This window comes from Salarias fasciatus, chromosome 17, assembly GCF_902148845.1.
Source record: "Salarias fasciatus chromosome 17, fSalaFa1.1, whole genome shotgun sequence".
In the NCBI taxonomy this organism is placed as follows: domain Eukaryota; kingdom Metazoa; phylum Chordata; class Actinopteri; order Blenniiformes; family Blenniidae; genus Salarias; species Salarias fasciatus.
In genome coordinates, this window is record NC_043761.1 from 6564227 (window position 1) to 6583066 (window position 18840).

At 42.4% G+C, this 18840-nt stretch overlaps 3 protein-coding genes across 3 annotated transcripts; 1 reads left to right on the top strand and 2 right to left on the bottom strand.

Moving 5' to 3' along the window:
* Positions 1-804: 804 nt before the first annotated feature.
* On the bottom strand, positions 805-7178 carry LOC115404572 (zinc finger and SCAN domain-containing protein 2). Its single transcript, XM_030113974.1, has 10 exons — positions 7044-7178; positions 5692-5894; positions 5519-5620; positions 5347-5442; positions 4088-4198; positions 3884-4001; positions 3029-3776; positions 2792-2850; positions 1392-2597; positions 805-1294 (listed from the first exon to the last, which is right to left on the bottom strand). Exons 1-10 carry the CDS (start codon positions 7075-7077, stop codon positions 1011-1013), a joined length of 2961 nt encoding a protein of 986 aa, XP_029969834.1. The 5' UTR covers positions 7078-7178; the 3' UTR covers positions 805-1010.
* Positions 7179-7747: 569 nt separating this feature from the next.
* Positions 7748-11332, top strand: washc3 (WASH complex subunit 3). Its single transcript, XM_030113450.1, has 7 exons — positions 7748-7967; positions 8622-8720; positions 8825-8890; positions 8974-9111; positions 10260-10376; positions 10514-10578; positions 10666-11332. The coding sequence occupies exons 1-7, from the start codon at positions 7917-7919 to the stop codon at positions 10763-10765; spliced, it is 636 nt and encodes a 211-aa protein (XP_029969310.1). The 5' UTR covers positions 7748-7916; the 3' UTR covers positions 10766-11332.
* Positions 11333-12006: 674 nt separating this feature from the next.
* On the bottom strand, positions 12007-16399 carry dram1 (DNA-damage regulated autophagy modulator 1). The gene is made up of 7 exons (XM_030113427.1): positions 16103-16399; positions 15021-15088; positions 14426-14568; positions 13802-13979; positions 13537-13595; positions 13358-13450; positions 12007-13268 (listed from the first exon to the last, which is right to left on the bottom strand). The coding sequence occupies exons 1-7, from the start codon at positions 16231-16233 to the stop codon at positions 13230-13232; spliced, it is 711 nt and encodes a 236-aa protein (XP_029969287.1). The 5' UTR covers positions 16234-16399; the 3' UTR covers positions 12007-13229.
* Between the last annotated feature and the right edge of the window lie 2441 nt (positions 16400-18840).

Here is an 18840-nt window from a genome sequence, read left to right on the forward strand (position 1 = left end):
TCAGTTAATTAAACACACTCAAATCCCCCTTTTTTAATGATGAAAACTATTATTCTGACATAATGACAGGGAGGGGAATACCCTGATAAAGTGGCTGCGGAGACGAAAGGGAGTGCAAACCCTGACCTGTCTCCCCTGGCTTCACATTCTCACAGTGTCCTTTCTAAAATAGAAAAGAAGCTGCTGTGAATGAGAAAGCGAGCAGGGAAGGGACGAGTTACTTCCACCACAGGCAGCTGGTGGTCTGCAGAGGAAATGAGCTCATATTTATAATGCCTATAATTAATCTTTTTCTCGATAGCTTTCGGCGTGAGTCACAGAGCTTTATGAGCATTGTGGAGAGGAATCAGTAATCACCTGACACGCAGAATAAAACTGTAAATCCATCGACTTGAAAATAGAGCAAGCGGGAGGGGGAAAGGCCGGTTTATTAAAGGCACAAACATCATGATGGGAAAGTTACACCGACTCACAATCGAGTGTGGTTTCACGCAGCTTGTTCAAGTCCGGGTCTTTAACCAGAGACCTTATTGTCCTTCAATATATTGAGGTTTTGGCTGCATGCAACGCTAACTAGTGCTGTGCAGGTTATTCGGTAAATAGTTTAAAAATTGGTGCAGTGATATATTTACCAGACAGGACATAAATGCAGAATACCCTGTAAAGGGTCAAAGTGTAACAAGGAGTTCATCCTAATAGCAACGGTGCTGCTCTTCATGGTAAAACCAGCTTTGGGGTGTGTCAATGTGGACAGCAGCTCAGTGAAAACAGCACACAGGAAACAGACTTGAGAGAGAGTGGAAACCGTATTTAATAAACAGTTTGATTTCCATTAAATTCATTTTGACATTATTTCAGTGTCACAAATTCATGAAGAGTAAACCTGTGAGTTTAAAACATGATAAATCAAAAATAATTTACCAACTTTAGAACATGATTTGTTGAGTAATTGACTCAAAAGTTGCACAGGATTCCCTCCTGAGCTGCAGAAAACACGGTTCCTCATTATTTTAAGTATCTGTTTCTCCTTCGGCCTCCCTGTGCGCCTCCATGTGTTTCTTCAGCTTGGCTTTGGACGGGAACGCCATCATGCAGCGCTCGCAGTGCGGCTTGGCCCGCTTGACGCCGGCGTGGCTGTGCCTGTGCCGCGCCAGCTCCGACGAGCTCTTGAACTTGAGCTGGCAGGCGTCGCAGGCGTACGGCCGCTCGCCGGTGTGGATCCTCTGGTGCAGCTGAGCCTCGCCGAGGGTGAGGAAGGACTTCTCGCAGTGTCCGCAGGGGAACGGACGCTCTCCTGCCGGGGCCAGGTCAAGAGGTCGGTTCAGAGATCACATTGCACACTTTAGACCACAAAACAGTGAGTAAACAAACAACCGAGTCTGAAGAGCTACCTGTGTGGATGAGGTTGTGCCGGGTCAGCGCGTACGGTTTGGTGAAGCACTTCCCGCAGTAGTTGCAGGGGTACGGGCGGGCGCCGCTGTGCGACGCGATGTGCTCCCGCTGCGACTTCTTGCTCTTGAAGCGCTTGTCGCACTGCGGGCAGGAGAAGGGCTTGTCGTCCACGTGCGACCTGTGGTGCTTCTGCAGTTCGCCCTGCGACAGGAAGCCCTTCCCGCACTGCGAGCAGAGGAAGGGCTTCTCCCCGGTGTGCATGCGCTCGTGGCGCGCCAGCACGGACACCAGCGTGAAGCTCTTGGGGCAGTGGGAGCACTGGAACGGACGCTCGCCCGTGTGGACCCGCAGGTGCTTCATGAGCATGAAGCGCAGCGAGAACCTGCGGCCGCACTGCGGGCACTGGTGCGGCCGCTCGCCGGTGTGCGTGGACAGGTGGCGCTTCACGTCCGACCGGCGGGTGTACGTCTTCTCGCAGTGCGGACACTTGAACTGGCGCTTGACCTGGTGGGTCTGCCGGTGCTGCGAGCGGGCCAGCAGGGAGTCGAAGTCCTCGCCGCACTGCTGGCAGACGTAGCGCCTGGCGCTGGCGTGGGACTTCCTGTGCTCCAGCAGCTCGGCGGCCGAGGCGAAGCTCTGGCTGCAGATGGAGCAGATCTGCGGCAGCTGGCTCTCCTGGGAGTGGCACTTCCTGTGGTGCACGGTGAGCGCCCGCAGGTTGGCGAAGGAGCTGCGGCACAGCTGGCAGGAGAAGGAGATGGCCACGCCGTGGTGCTTGCTCTCGTGCTTCGCCAGGTCCCACGAGTGCTGGAAGGTGCGCTCGCACCGCGAGCAGTGGAACGGCCGCTCGCCGGTGTGGATGAGCTGGTGCCTCCTCACGTCCGACGTCCGGGTGAACGTCTTCCCGCACGTCTCGCACGTCAGGGCCTTCTGTCTGCCGCCTGATGGCGGCGGCGGGGCTTTGCTTTGATGGTGGGCAGGATCGGCTTCGCTCTGCTCCGTGGCTCCTTTGGGGAACAGCTTGATGGAGGTGAAGATCTCGTCGGTGCTGGAGGGCGACGGCGTGAACGAGGCCCCGGAGAAGGTCTTGTACACCTCAGTGCGAATGCTCTGCATGTGGAAGTGGGCGGGGCTGGTTGGGTCTGATACGTGGAAGGGACACTGGGAGCAGCTGAAGATGATGGACGTCATGTCTTCCGAATCACCTGCAAATTTTTAAAAAAATGGAGTCCAGGTCAAAAGTTTTGAAGGTGAAATTACTGTTTTTAGAAGTTTAATGGGTTTTTGTAACAAAGCTGTCTTTTAAAATGCCTTTCTGATGATTTCTGCTCAACAGCTATAACCTGTGAATTTGCATGAAAACGGTGTGAGGACATTGGAACGCGTCAGGTCTTCTCACCTTTATCAATTCCTTTGATAGCGATCACAGACGGGGCAGCTGACAGGTCGGCGCTGCTCCTATCGGGGAATAAAAACAAACAACACTTGAACTTGGTTGTAAACAGATGCTGGGAAGTGACGTCATGAAATGACAAGCACATTCATATTCATGTATTTTCATTAATAAGTAATTCAGAACTTGTCACTTTTTAAAGTTTTTCTTGTAATTTGGCACCCGTTTGGATGTTCTCCGTACATTTTGGGCTCTCCGCTGATTTCTCTCGTCATCTTCTTGAGTTTGCACGTCTCCTGCCAACTCAGCGGCGGCTTCGTTTGTAGACGAGTCGATCGGCGCGCGGCAGCCGAGGAGTCCGACTCTTGTGTTTCGGGCGGCTCGCTGGAGAAATGTTGGGGCGGCGATTGCCTGCTGTCCTTCAGCAGAGCGAAGGAGCTGCTGTTGCTCTCTGAGCCTTCAGGCTGCTTCCCGTCGTCGTTTTCTCCGTTTGCTTCCCTCTGATGGCTTGACTCGTGCTCTTTGTGCGTGTTTATTTCATGAGGTCCGTCTCCTGATTCCAGCTCGTGATGAAGATATGAGTCGTTGCTCCTCCTTGATGCCGTTTCTGGACCCAGACTCTCCTTCCTCAGTGCAAACGTTTTGGTCAGAGTCTCCAAAGCTTTGGCGACTCCCGCGGCCTCGCCGCTCTCCTCAGACCTGGCGTCGGCGGCCTCCATCACAGCCTCTATCTCCTCCTCATAGAAGTCCGTTTGGACTTGAACTTCAGCCGACTCGATCACTTCCTCTTCCTCCTCCTGGGACGCTCGGACTTCCACCTCGGTGTAGATGGCCACGACGCTGTACTGGTCCGCTCCGGGCAAAGACACGGGGTTCAGGATGTTGGCGTAGTTGTGGATGGACTCCGGCGTGACCGACACGTTTGTCTTCTGCGAAGGAGGGATGGACAGAGCGGACATGATGCAGCTACCAATGGTGGAAGAAGGACCGTCTGAAGGAAGGAGACATGACAGAAAGTCAGTAGTTTCCTACAATAAAAGCTCAAACACTGCCTTAAAAAACACTTGGCGATTCAGGGGCGCTTTCAGCCCTTCTTACACGTCATTTTCAGCAGTCCTGAACTTCTGTAGTGCTCCAACACTGAACTGAGGTCCCCGGCCGAAGACTTCACACATTCCTCCCAAGCGCGAGGAGTCGAGCCGAGCCAGGCTGCAGTCTGTAATCAGCGGGTGAGACGGCCTGTTAAGAGTGACGTGGGGCAGGTCAAGTAGCCAGAAACAGCTGCGCCAGGTGAATGAATACCTGTTTGAGGTTGGGGACCGGGAGCAGCTTTTCCAGCTTAGACAGCAGCTCCCATAATAACACGTGCAGCGCTGCGTCGTACTGCGGACCATATTCGACCGGGAAAACCTCCTGGAAGAGATAATGGCAGGTTTTGTGTTTGCATTGTCTTGAAAAGATAACGAAACTTCAAGGCTTTACTTTGGTCACAACAGAGTCTGGTTCTGATTTCTGACCAACAGGCTCTTTCTTACATTTGGTATGCAGTTGAACCACTTTTTAACACCTGTCCTATGACTTCTACCACATTATGATCAATGTTAAATCTTTTCATTTTTGCATCTTTTCATACAAGTAACATATTTCCAGCATATCAATGAGGCATAAACTGAAGATTTGTGAACATATCTTGAATAAACAGGATCCAGGATCTAGATTAAACAGGTGTTTATATCATATTTAAACTTCTCCTTCTGTCTCTTAAATCTGTACATTTATTCAAGTATTTTATATGGTATACGTGAATACAGGAGCAGGTGGGTTAGCTCCCATCCAAATAGACATGAACATCTGTAATTGTTAGTGTATATTAACAGCTATGTGCTTTGTTTATCTGCATTTCACAACTCTGCTCCCATCTGGTGCTTCTCCCAACCATCCTGCTCCATGTTTCTTTTCTTGTGACCTTCTTCACTCATCTTGAGACAATTTGGATTTCGCATTGACAGACATGTATATGTGCAGGGTGTTACTAAGACTTTGGGATCGATATGTAAAAAGCTGTCACATTGATTTGTGGTAGTTATTTATATATAGCTGCAACGCTGCAATTACAACAATTAACTTAAATACAACCCATCTTCATGAATTTTGTCAAGCTGCAGAGATAGGAAAAAATTGCAAAGTGGTGGAGAATTCACAGAGATTGGTTGAATTTATATTAATTGGTGAAAGTGCAGTGTCACAGCTTCCAGGAGGGACTGTCTGGTGCTAACATTACATTCACTTAAATTTATCTGCCAAAACCATATGTTGAAATACACAAACATATTTTCTGAACTATTACTTTCCTCTCAAATTATACCCCTGGCTCTATCACAAAATATTTTATGGATGATACACAGAAGAGATTTGTTACTTTTAACATAAATAATGCCGTTTTAAATTTGAAAGATTAAAGAAATTAAATAAACATGATATTAATAAATGTTTCCTGTATATAAAACAGTTATATTAAATATTAACCATTATCATTATTGCTTTCTTTGAAAGATGCTTACCGTAAAGAAATAGGCTCTCTCGATTGGGTCTTTCAACAGACTCTGAACAAGTGCGATGAACGTAGACTCTGTGGTTTTCACATCTGAATCCCTGTACTGCCACAAACCAAAAACACACCATTAAAATAAATTTTTAATGTCATTTCTTCTATTGCTTTGCTGTTGTACTCACATCTGTGTTTGAAGACGTTATGGGGAGTCTCGCCAAGTAGCTCTGGATCAGCTGACAATCCACAGAGCCCCGTGCTGATCCTTTGCAGAGCTCCAAAATCAACTGAAATACACACAGAATTAGTTACTGCAGAAAGATGAGCATGACTGCAGGCAGCACAGATGTTGGCTCACCCTTGCTCTGAGGCCGAGGATGAGCTGAGCTCTCTGTCTGTGGTTGATCAGACCAGGGACCGCCTCAGTCACCACGAACACAAACTCCTGAAGCGTCTCGTAGTTCATCACATCTTTCTGCTTCGCTAGCTGCCACATGGCGGCGGACAGGAGCTGCAGAGGAGGCACCAGGAGGCGAAGACACGACAGAGGGAGGCCTGGATCTGAAACGCAGAGATGTAATGTGACAGCAAACCTCTACAGGAGGCACCAGGAGGAGAAGAGATTTCTCATATAGCGAATAAGTCATATGTAAAGTAACAGTGTAATACCTCATATATTGTAATATTGTCTGGGATGCCTAACATCTTTCTCAACTTAATCAAGCACTTCTTATTCAAAAAACAGCTTTGAGAATAAGCTCATATTCGAAACATCAGGAATAAACTGCACCTCTGTTTAAAAAGGTTACAATTTCATCTATTGATATAATACAAACATGCTCATTTATGTTTGAATTATTTAATGATAAAAAAGACCTTCTCGATACATTATTATCAGATATTCACTTGCTTTCCTCTTCGGCCTGTTAAAATATTTACTATTTCATATCCGAATCATATCCCACTGATTCTGAGTTGTTATGTGGTGACTGTATTTATAAACACCTTAGTTTTCTATGCTTGTTTTTTCTTTTTTATTCTCATTACTGTGAAGTTTATTTATGTTGAGGATTTCATATAAGCGCCTGGAGCTTCTTTGCTCTGTAGCAGAGCCAGGTTTTATTTCTTATAATTCTGTATTTGTGCAAATAAAAGGGAAAAAAAGAGATGCGAAAAGGCGGTATGGATCTGAAACGCACAGATGTAATACATGAACCGGCCTCTAGAGGGCAGAATAAAGCTTCAAAATCCAGGGATTATCTGCAGACTGACTCGCCAGTAGCACGCTCATTTTATTTTTTTAATGTTTATTTTTCATGCTTTTACGTTCTACACACATCATATGTTATAATTTGTTAAAGAAAACGCATGGGTTATTTGTACTTTACAACTTTATCATTTTTAAAACACTAGCAATCTGGCTTATGGACATGGATAACTCCTGGATGGTTACTAAAAAAATAACACTTCATAATGTGTGGTATGGTAAATCGTAAGCTGCTGTTCTTTATAAATCAAACCAGCCAACAACAACATTTTAAAATATTGCAATAAGTAAGTATGAAAAGTGTTTAAACAATAAAACTGATCCACATTTGCAGTTTATGAGCGGCATGATTTCTTTAAATAGACGACTCCTGCTAGCTGTGTCTGAAGGGACAACTCCGCGTTTTTAACATCAACGCGAAATCAACAGGTATTTATACACACCTTTCACATTCTCTGATGACCCGAGATCTTCCATTAGTTTAAAATAAGCCTCCCAAAGGAATGAAAAAAGAATGTAAAACAGTGTTTTTTGATTCGGTGACTAACATGCGCTGATACAACGCAAGCGTCTTTTCTTTAACTCCACCACTTCCGGAGCGATTTTCAAAATAAAAACACCGAAATGGTGTAATTGAGTTTATTCCGTGTTGAGTGAACGTTGAACTGTGATTCTTAACTATAAATATAGCCGAACTACATATTTCAACTTTACTTTGGCCCCAAAAGCGAAGGAAGTTCACTTTAAAGCAGTTCATGAGATATTCAGATTGGATTTTGATCACAACATTTGTTCTTTCTATGACAAAGACATTGAAACAACTCAACCTCTGTTTTTGGACTGTAAATCACGTAATAATTTTGGGTAGACTTGTATAGCTGGTCAATTTACAGATTTTGACAATCATTCTGACGTTGAAAAAGAAGATGTTGCAAGAATAAAAGGATTCCTGACCAAACCTGATTTAGAGAAGCGTGTTCATGGATTTATATCCAGTCGGCTTTATTTAACCGTTTAAAGGTTTCAGCATAAAAAAAAACTCTATGTGAACGTTTTGCAAAATGTTTTAGATTGATTCTGAAATCTTAAAAAAAAACCCGGATGTTTACATCTTGTACATAAACTTCAAAATAAAACACTGAACTTCGATGCGTCTCTTCGTCGGTGACGTCATGACGTAAAACGAGGTCACGGTGCGCAGCGTCACGTGAAAACATCTACAGTAAATAATCTCAATGTTTCGTTTTTGTGTCTTTTATCGGTGAATAAAACCGGAAACCTGCGTATTAATCTGCAGGTAGCTTCACATTTCCGCCATGGACGAGGACGGGCTGCCCATTGTGGGCTCCGGAGTGGATCTAACCAAGGTTAGAATCGAACATTCGGTGCAGCTAATGAGCTAAAACTGTGTCAGATAAACTGCTGTCAGCGAGACTAAAGCATCATTTCACAACCCATGTTCACATTTATAGCGAAATCTGCAGCTCTTTGGTTTATTTTTGTTGTAGATTCCGTTTTCTAACAATGTAGTCAGCCTCCTTCCTGATCCTGGTCTTCTAAATGTATTAATATTCTGCTCATGTAAGTCAATGAAGACACAACAGCTGGTCACCACTGCAAAGATTAACCTCCACGCTGACATATTGCTACATTCAAACTTGCAATATTACTAATCTGATGTTTTAAATAAAAACTAAATCTTATTTACTGTGTAATCTTGCATCTTTTCATATGCTTTAATGACCTTTCAGTATTCGTCTCCATACTTTTCTAACTTTATAAAGTTAAAAGGCAGCCTTCTAAAATTTATTTTTTTTAACTTTATTTAGTCTCATTTGTATGCCTTTCTTAATCTCTTTGTGTAAATGTATTTCCTTGTAAAGCACTGTCTGAATGGTGCAATAGAAATGCGTTGCCTTGACTTGCCTCGCTCTAAAGCCTGTGTGAAAGATGGAAGTTGCATCATTTCCTTTGTCCATCTCTTCGTCATTGTGACTCTTCAACATCTTCTTCTCCCCCAGGTTCCCGCCATACAGCAAAGAAGAACTGTTGCCTATCTGAATCAGTTTGTCGTGCACACAGTCCGCTTCCTTAACCGCTTCTCCACAGTGTGTGAAGAGGTTTGTGCATCTTTATTTTACTCTCTCGTCACTGTTTCCTCTCTGCTGGATCACACAAAAGCTCCTTGTCACACCTAAATGACAGTTTGCACTTGTTTCCACAGAAACTTTCCAACATCTCTCTTCGCATTCAGCAGATCGAAACCACACTGTGTATTCTGGAGGCGAAGGTGAGCTCTAGTTTTACCTCATAGTGTGATTATTTCATGCAGCTTTACGTTTTATTAATTCAGCACTATTATGCATGGAGCAGTTGTCCTCCATTCCCGGACTGGAGGACGTCACAATCGATGGAGTCAGTCAGCAGCAAAGTGCACAGACCAACGGACCCACGCCAGCCAGCCAGAGCCAAGCAGATGGTCCAGCAGCAGGACTGCTGCCTCCCCCAGAGGTACAGCCACAGAGCAGGATCCAGGCATGCTCCCAGCTTTGTTCTGCCATCCTGAGCTGCAGAAGTCCCAATAAATCTCTGAGAATCATCTTAAAATAACCTTCAGTCAGGCAGACGTTGCAAAACACCCCCACAGCTCCATAATTAACAGGAAATATCAGCTGTGGTTATTCCTGTCATCCAGTCCTGTTCCTCCAGGATCACTGCCCTGCATGTTTTAGGTGTTTCTGCTCCCACACTGTTTTATTCAGCAAAGCTTTTTTGCAGAATTATACATATACACAACTATTCCTTCCAACAATCTGTAAACAAGCTGTGATATGGCTGTTTCCTCTCTTTTTCAGCCTGTTTCCTGTGATTTATTAGATATAGAGCTTGACAGAGAGTTAGAATAAAATAGAAATACTTTATTAATCCCAGAGGGAAATTCTCGAAAATGATGAGTTAGATATTATATATGAATTCATTCAGTCCTCACACCAAACTCTATTGAAAAACAACTTAAAAAACAAATAAATGTTTCAAAAATGTGCGATCACAGTTTGTGTTACTGTTATAGCATTAGATTCCAACATTTTAAAATATAATACAATCATACTGATACGACTTGAAGTGCTTTGCACAGCAATCTATACGGATTAACCAAAAAAATAGCTTCACAAACTATCCTGGCTAGAGAGTTGTCTTTTCATCCATTTGTTTAAATATGTGTTACTTTGTTGCCCCAGACCGTGAGCTCAAAATGAGCCTTCAACCGCGACAATAACATCTAACGATCAATTCAACAGTCGACAGTAAGCCAGTAAAGCATAACAGTTTCTAATGAAACCCACACACCAACGCATGCTTATCACTTTGAATGCTGGTGCTACTTCACACAGATGCAGAGGGGCACCTTGAGTAATTTAAATTGAGTTACATGGAATGTTTTCATCATCAACACACATTAATTTTACTTTAGTTTAAAACACAATATTTAATATTTTGAGTGTGTTTTGTTTATTCTTCATAATCTGATTTTGTAATTCATAATAATCATAGTAATAATTCATAATAATAAAAACACATGCATCGTATCTTATTATTATTTTATTATATTCTTATTCCTTCAATTATATGACGATTTTTGCGTATTTTTAATATTCCAGACTGTTCAGAGTTCACCTGAATCTGCACCAACGGACAAAACGGAGCCTCCTGCAGAAAACGTCATGACGGTGGCCAAAGACCCTCGTTACGCTCGATACCTGAAGATGGTGCAAGTGGTAAGATCTTTATGGTTTGGCACACAGTGTGTTTGCTGTTTGAGTGAATTTCTTTTTATTTATTTTATTCAAATTAAATCCCCTCCTGTAAAAACATCGCCGGTTTGGTGTTTAAATATCACGTCTTCCTCAAACAGGGCGTTCCTGTGATGGCCATCAGGAATAAAATGGTCCTGGATGGTTTAGATCCCAACCTCCTCGAGTGAGTATTTCAAACCACTGAGGGTGAGTTTTTATGAATCCCCCAATCAAAATGACTCTTCATTTGTGTTTTTTTCGCACTTGGCAGCACGCCTGACGCCCCGATTCCCAACGGAGAGGCGGGAAGCACCGAGGACCAAGACATGGCTGCCACCAGCTCGGACAGCGAATCATCGTTCAGTGACTGATATGCCCCCTTCCTCCTCCTCCTCCTCCTCCTCACTGCGATGCTCCATCTGTGGCAGGAGGAAGATCGAATTGTCTGAATATCCAGCGCAAGCGATTGTATTTTCAGTGTAAAAAGGAGCTGAAACGTCTCTGTTGTTCCATGAAGAAACCTTGATTTTGATGCCTGATTTGCATCTTTGATTGATTGTTATTCCTTTTCAAAGCGAGGGAATAATTTTTCCTCTTCCTCATGGCAGAAAAAAGTCATGAGAAGATGACAGCAGCAAGTAGTTTTTCTAGAAAATCAAATCCTGTGGAAACACGCCATTCAGTTTGTGGCTCATTTTACTCCAGAATGATAAATCTGGATATTTGAATGTGTTCATTGTCACAAATCTGCTTGTCGCATTAGCATTTGTATTTAGGAATATTTTCACTGCCGATATTGAACTGAATTATTGTAACATGTTTAATTTCGTTTCTAAAATACTAAAAAACTTCCGAGCAGAAGTACTTGTCATTTTTCTGTTAATAAACTTACTTTATGGAAAAATGAAATGTTTTTTTAAATGAGAATTCAGTGTTTTTGGCAAGCTGAGATTAAAACCGAATCAATTGAACTCATATTTCCAACACACATCTTTTTTTTTTTTACAAAAAATAATATAACCTTGAACATTAAAATAAAAGCAACAATCAGATATGTACATCTATTATCACGAAAATGTATAAATACTAAACTGAAGAAACTAGCTATCTTGGCCCATCTTGTCTTGCAGTACCACTTTCGACCACATGGGGCTACAGAGAGCAGTATTAGTGTTGGTATGCCCACAGCGCAGTTAGAGAAGAAGACATGAACCCTACAGACAGGACTGTACTTCTGATGATGTGGTTACATGAAGGAAGTGGAACTGACTTGAACTGTGACAGACTGGACCTCCGAGTCGGCCACAACCACCCAACGCACAGCAGTCGGACTGATAAAGTATCGCGAATAATGCAGAAATATGACTTTTATCCCATTTGTGACAAATATGTTAAAGATTTTTTACATGAAATCTTAAGGTTGTTGTTGCATGATTGCAACAGAACATCACTTATTTTCATTATTCCAGTGATGCGTATAAAATTACTTTCAGACAGTAACAATGATACAGTGTTTTAAAAGTGATGTGCATCTATCAAGATGTTAAAGACAAGAAAGTTGTTTCATCTGTAATTTTACCTGAAAAGAACACTAATACAGTCGGCATTTTGGTTAAAAAATGGCAGTTTGTATTTATTCATCAGCTCAGCAGCATGTACAAATGTTTACAAAATATCAAATGTAAAAGTACAAAAGGAGTTGAATTCATAAAAAAAACACTGAAAATATTCTACAATAAAACTGCATTTCCATTGCAGCACATCTTTTTGTCCCTTTCTGCCAGTTTTAGGTAAATAATGAACTCATCCATTTGGAATTCCTAACCTGTTTTATTGCTGAATTTTGTTTAATTTGTAAAAAATTAACACGTATTAATATCATTATAGAAATGAATAACTAGACATTTCAGCTAAAGCAGTGGTTCCCTTTGAGAGCGCATGCAGAATAAAATCAATTAAGAAAACTTGGGAGAAAATTCAGAAGAAATTTTGAGTTTGCAAATGCAGCTGCTGCCTTTGAATTACCTTCTTTGACTGAACAGAATTATTGATTTAATCTCTTTAAATTTATCCTGGATGCATCTGTTGTTTTGTTTCATTTGACATAAATCGACTGTTAATATGCCTGGAGCCACTGCTTTAAGGCTGAAACTCAAAATATTTGCTTGAAAGTCAACCCAAAACACCTTGTCAGCTCCACTAAATGCCAAATCCTGTTTCACTTTCTATTTCTTCACAGCCTGATTGCTTTAACATTTGATGTCTGACTAGAGCAAACTAGAAAAAAATTACCTCGATCGCCGCATAGCAGTGGCTGCTGGGAATTTTCAACACGTGAAAAGTTGACGTTAAACACTACATTCAAGAATTCAAGATGTTTGAAAACACACATGAAGCACTTGACCTGTTTTAAGAACAGTATCAGACGGGTTTACAGGGTAAGGATTCATTCAATTTCAGAGCAGGACGGACATTTCCTCATCAGCGAAGAGTGTTCTGGTAAACCGCCGGTGTGCTGCGATCATGAGTTCGCTGTGTGATGAACTTCTCTTATTAGGGAGGCGTCACGCTGTGTGGTAACAGCAGAGCAAAGTGCAAAGAGAGGCTGGACTGCCACACAGGCCACAATCAGGACACTCTCAACGGTGGAAATGTGTAAAAAGTCACAAACAGCACCAAGTTTTTTTTAGGTTCTGAACTTGATCGAGGCCCATAACACATAAATGACAATGTAAAAAAAAAAAAAATTCATTGTGTCTATAAAAATAGGTTTATGATGAAACAGCTCGGGTGGACATACAATCCAGATATTGGTGGTCATTCTTCCAGCAGCAGCTACCTCTGGCACTCTGTTTTCACCTTTAAAGTGAAGCGCTGCGGGAAGGAAAACCAGAGACGAAACGTTTCAAAACGCACAAGCAAACGAAAGAGAGGAAGATTTTGGAGCATTTGACGGCGCTCACCTTGAAGTCGTGGATGTAGGTGAAGAAGAAACAGATGAAGCTGAAGGAGACGATCCACTCGCACACTGAGCTGGCCAGAAAAAAATGATAGTCCTACACAGGAGAGAAGCAGTGATCAGAAAAAGATACTGGAGTGTTTGTACATAACACTCCATCCACCCCACAGACCTGCAGCTCACCTCGTCATCTTTCTGTCTGTGCATTTTAGTCTGGTTGACAAATCTTACACAAACGACCACTGAGGATTTGGTTGAGGAAACTTCAACGTATCAGGTTTAAAATTGACATATATACAGATTTTTTTATGCAACGAAATGTGTGATTCAAACATCAAAACTCTGCCTTCCACTGTCAGCATTTCATGAAACCTGACACAAATAGTCTATGGGTGTTTTTTTTTGTTTGTTTGTTTTTTTTCCAGTTTTGGCATCTGTGAAAGGATACTGGGGAAAAAAGCCAAAAGAGCGAGGAGGGCGATGCCACTTTGCACCCTACACACGCACAAAGAAGGACCGTATGGATAGGCACGGAACGATATCCACGACTGGAGCACGATGTACAAGATCCCCGACATGAAGAACAGCAGCGCTCCGGCATCGTGAACTTTGGTCACCAGTGTTTCCTGCAATCAAAAGGCGGCGAAATTCACTGTAGGAGCAATTTGAAAATGTTGGCACACACAGTCAACCCCAGCTGACTGTGTGAGGGCAGGAAACACGCCTGGAAGAACATGCAAACTGAACACAGGAAGCGTGAGGCATGTTTTACATGAGGATCGGGCTTCTGGAGGGGAGAAAAGAGTCGAGCTGGGAAACGTTTCTATTTTTCATGCTATTTGACCTTGATATGCTTTTAGAAAATGGCTCCCAAGGTGGAACTTTTTGAAACCGCTCCTACTCCTTCTTCCTCACCATGTTGAGACTGTTTTGTTAATATATCGACTCGGAATTAACGTTGTAGGTCAGTTCTTTACATCCGCTTGTATAAAATCAAGTATTTATCTTGTAAAAAACAGAGAAAATGTTATTTTTTTGGGGGGGTGATTTCAATACATCCATGAAGACGTACCTGAAAAGTGGCCACGATGCACATTCCCAGACAGGACAGCATCCCCAGCCACAGCGCCGCCTTGTTGAGACGAGGCCACACCACTCCAGTGTCCTCATTCAGCTTCTCCACAAACTTGTATCTGGCATATACGGTGGCGATTCCTGCGCCAAAGATGAGAATTTCCCAGAAATATGTGACCTTAGCTGAACTCTACTCCTCCACCACCAGCGATTTAATTTTCTTGAGGTTAGAGGGAAAAAGGGAAGTGGGAAAATGTGATTCCTCTATTGGGAAAGCCCAAAGTTTCCTAAAAAAAAAAAAAAAAAAAAAATCCTAATAAACCTATTTAACTTGTTACCATCTTTGGCCTAAATACAGTCTGACATACTGACAGAAATGTCACAGCTGGCCTCTCCCATTTTATGAGCATCATCTACAAACTCAGTAAAAGTCACATGCACAGTTTACACTTGACCTTTGTATATGACATAATTCTGCTGTAACTGTAACTTCAAGGTGCCTCGATTCAAACAATAGATGAAAATATATTCTTACATGACATGTAATGCTAATGCGCACTTTTCAATCGGGTGTGTCAAATCTTTAAAATTACCTGCACATGCAGAGACGAATGTCATCAGGCCAAAAAGGCAGCTCTCAGGAGGGTTTGCTGCAGTGTCACTGTCAATAAAGATGGAATGTGTATTACTTATTTACATGAAGAGTTAGAAAGAGCACAAATCCAAAGTGGGTACAACGATACTTTGAGTGTCAATTCAATTCAATTTACCTGCGTAAATTACATTTAGAGCAGATTTATGAGACAAACAAAGCACAGAATGATACACTGCCACAATTTCACTTGTAAACAAATGAAGAAATGGTTGAATGTCAAACAAAATCAACTCTATTTACCTACTTTCAATTTGGACTTTGACTTTCCTGTTGTTTCTGATTTCTTTCCCTTCAAATAAAGATACAGGCAAGGTGTCATTGCAAAAAATAAAGCTTACTATTTCCAGGTTGAGAGATTCATTCACTGAGATAACTGTATGTGTTTTTTTTAGAAGTTGACTTTAGTGATCAAGCCCTGTGCAAGGCCAGTCATCTTGCCTGTTTTGTGTTTAAGCTATACTTTTTCTGTGTGAAACACAAAGTATTTGCAGGACAGAGGAACTCACCATGCACTGTCAATCTATTATTAGAATGTGTACTTCCATTTTAAAAAGAAGTGGTGATTTTAGCCAGTTACATGGCACTTTGCTTGCACAACTGACAAGTAATAGTGAATAAAAGACAAGAAATATAATCACGCTTTAGAGTTAAAATGATCACTTTAGGCTTATTTTGGTCAGAGGGGTAAGTGAATAAGGCGAACTGAAACTTTTACCGAGGTGTTTTTAACAATTATAAATAACAGAGCCTGTGCCATAGGTTGGGTTTGCTACAGATGAAAGTTTCTGAAAGTGAGGAGGTGATAATTATGAGAGAAGTGAAAGAGGCTGCAGTGTCCAGGAGCTGCGCAGCAGCAGCAGCAGCAGCTGGGTGAAGCGCAGTTTGGTGTCCAGCCAGGTGGAGCGACAGCGCAAGAAAACGAAACTTAACTGCATCACACAGGAAAAGCAAAGGCTCGACTTCTCCACTTTGCAAACACATTTAAAAAAAAAAAAAAAAAACAACCCATTCCGGATTTACCTTATAAACGGGAAAATCACGTCCACATCGTGTCTGAAGAGCGCAATGAGGTAGGAGATAATGAACGTGCAGGAGGACCAGACGACCAGAAACGCTGGGAGGACGCAGATTCCCTGCTCGAACCAGAACATATCCGACACTGAAGCTTCCTCAAACCCCGCTCCCAGCACAGAACACAGAGGAAAAACACAGAAATGTGCAAATATAAAGGAGAGAAGCTGCCTCCTGGGTGATGGTGATGTCTACTGTTACTGGCAGTCACATGGTGGTCTGCTTACAGTAACCTCCTCCCCAAAGCAAGTGTGCGTGGGCTGGCCCTGCACACAAAACCACCCAGAAAGTTCTCAATCCGTGTATCATTCGTTCAATTGATATTCAATTAAGAATCAAAAAACAAAATATTGAAAAATGAGTCGTTTTTCCTTTTTTCGTTTTTAAACTGAAAACAAATAAATGAAAATTGGTTTGTTTTTCAATATCCTGTTTGTTAAGACAGATCAAATAAAGGAAAGTTGAAATACGGCCACAGAGCAGACTTTAATGTGATTTTTCAATTTCTTCGATCTCCGTGACCCGGAAGTTCTATCGTCTGTGTTTTGGTTTTTGTCGGCGGGAAAGTGGGCGGGTCACGGGACCCTGTGGGCCAGTTTAAGGCCAGCACACACTACAGAAGGATCAGGCCGAATTTTGCCCCGATCTTCTCCTCCCGACCGAAGCCGACAAGGTCCGACTGTCGGGAGTATGCTAATGAGCTCGGGTCCGATCTTCGTGTAGTGTTCGGGGGGTTCAGAGAGATGTTTTCCGGTCGGAGCCTCTCGGGAGGCGTCGGAAGGGGAGATCGTAAATAATGAACATGTTTAATATTTCTGATCGCAAATCCTGTGGTGCGTGGAGCTCTGAGAGGCGCTGATCAGCTCCGAGTAGAGCTGTCCACTCCCTCGAAATAAAGCTCCCTGATTGGCTGGTGCTGCTGCTTAAAAAAATCCCCTCCCAGCTGTCAGAGATGGAGACATATGTGAAATATATTCACTATATGACAGTGAAAGAGAAAAGTCAGAACTCCTAAACTCAGCAGTGCAGAAAGTGAGAGGTTAATCCTCAATACCTGTATCGCTCCTGGATAAACTGTATTTCCTCCATTCAGACCCAAACTCCGATCTGCTCATTCATCTGCATCGCCAGTCCTGCAATAATCCCGAAGTTTGAATTCATGTCCACTATTAAACATCATGGAAAAAAAAAAAAACAACAACTTTCCCTGCCTTCAGAGAGAGGAGCGACGCATAATGAAATTTACCTAATCGCTTAAGAGCAGTAGCAGACTCTGACAAAGCTACTTTTTTAAATCACCAAATATCTTAAATCATTCTTTTTGTCCCCGGATTGGATAGTTTACACCAGAATAAAATCTCGTTGAGCTTTGATTAGGTAAATTTCATTATGCGTCGCTCGTCTCTCTGAAGGCACGGAGTCAGGATATTAAAGTTGTTTTTTTTTTTCATTTATTTTTTTCCTCATTCTTCCGTGATGGTTAATGTAGGACTTGCGATGCAGATCGGAGTTTGGGTCTGAATGGAGGAAATACAGTTTATCCAGGAGCGATCCAGTTATTGAGGATTAACCTCTCACTTTCTGCACTGCTGAGTTTAGGAGTTCTGACTTTTCTCTTTCACTGTCATATAGTGAATATATTTCACATATGTCTCCATCTCTGACAGCTGAGAGGGGATTTTTTTTAAGCAGCAGCACCAGCCAATCAGGGAGCTTTATTTCGAGGGTGTGGGCAGCTCTACTCGGAGCTGATCAGCGCCTCTCAGAGCTCCACGCACCACAGGATTTGCGATCAGAAATATTAAACATGTTCATTATTTACGATCTCCCCTTCCGACGCCTCCCGAGAGGCTCCGACCGGAAAACATCTCTCTGAACCCCCCGAACACTACACGAAGATCGGACCCGAACTCATTAGCATACTCCCGGACCTTGTCTTCGGTAGGGAGGAGAAAATTGGGACAAAATTCGGCCTGATCCTTCTGTAGTGTGTGCTGGACTACAGGTTGACGTGACCCGCCCACGTTTCCCGCCGGCAAAAAACCAAAACACAGACGATAGAACTTCCGGGTCACGGAGATCGAAGAAATTGAAAAATCACATTAAAGTCTGCTCTGTGGCCGTATTTCAACTTTCCTTTATTTGATCTGTCTTAACAAACGGGATATTAAAAAACGAACCAATTTTCATTTATTTGTTTTCATTTTAAAAACGAAAAAAGGAAAAACGACTCATTTTTCAATATTTTGTTTTTTGATTCTAAATTGAATATCAATTGAACGAATGATACACGGATTGTTCTCCTCCTTTTGCCTCTTAGTACTCATATTTCCTTACAAAGTGGAAAAAACAAGGAACCCGAGTTTTAGTAACAGTGTAAGTGTATGAAGCTCATTAACTTCTACTGTAAAGCATAAAAGTTGTAACTATGTTCACAGTCGGATTGAACTAAATACAAATAGTTTAACGTTTTTCTCTGTTGTGGCACAGCATATACACTACGAAAATGTCTGTTTTCACAAAGCCTGGCATTTACAACAGAAAGTCTCAACATAAACTCTATTTTAATAATGATACTTGCTGGTGCAATTGAAATGTCAAAAACTCTTCTTTAGCTGTTGCATTCTGCCTGTTTTTACAAACACAACATGACACAACATGACTAAGCAATGAGATCGCTATCTTTG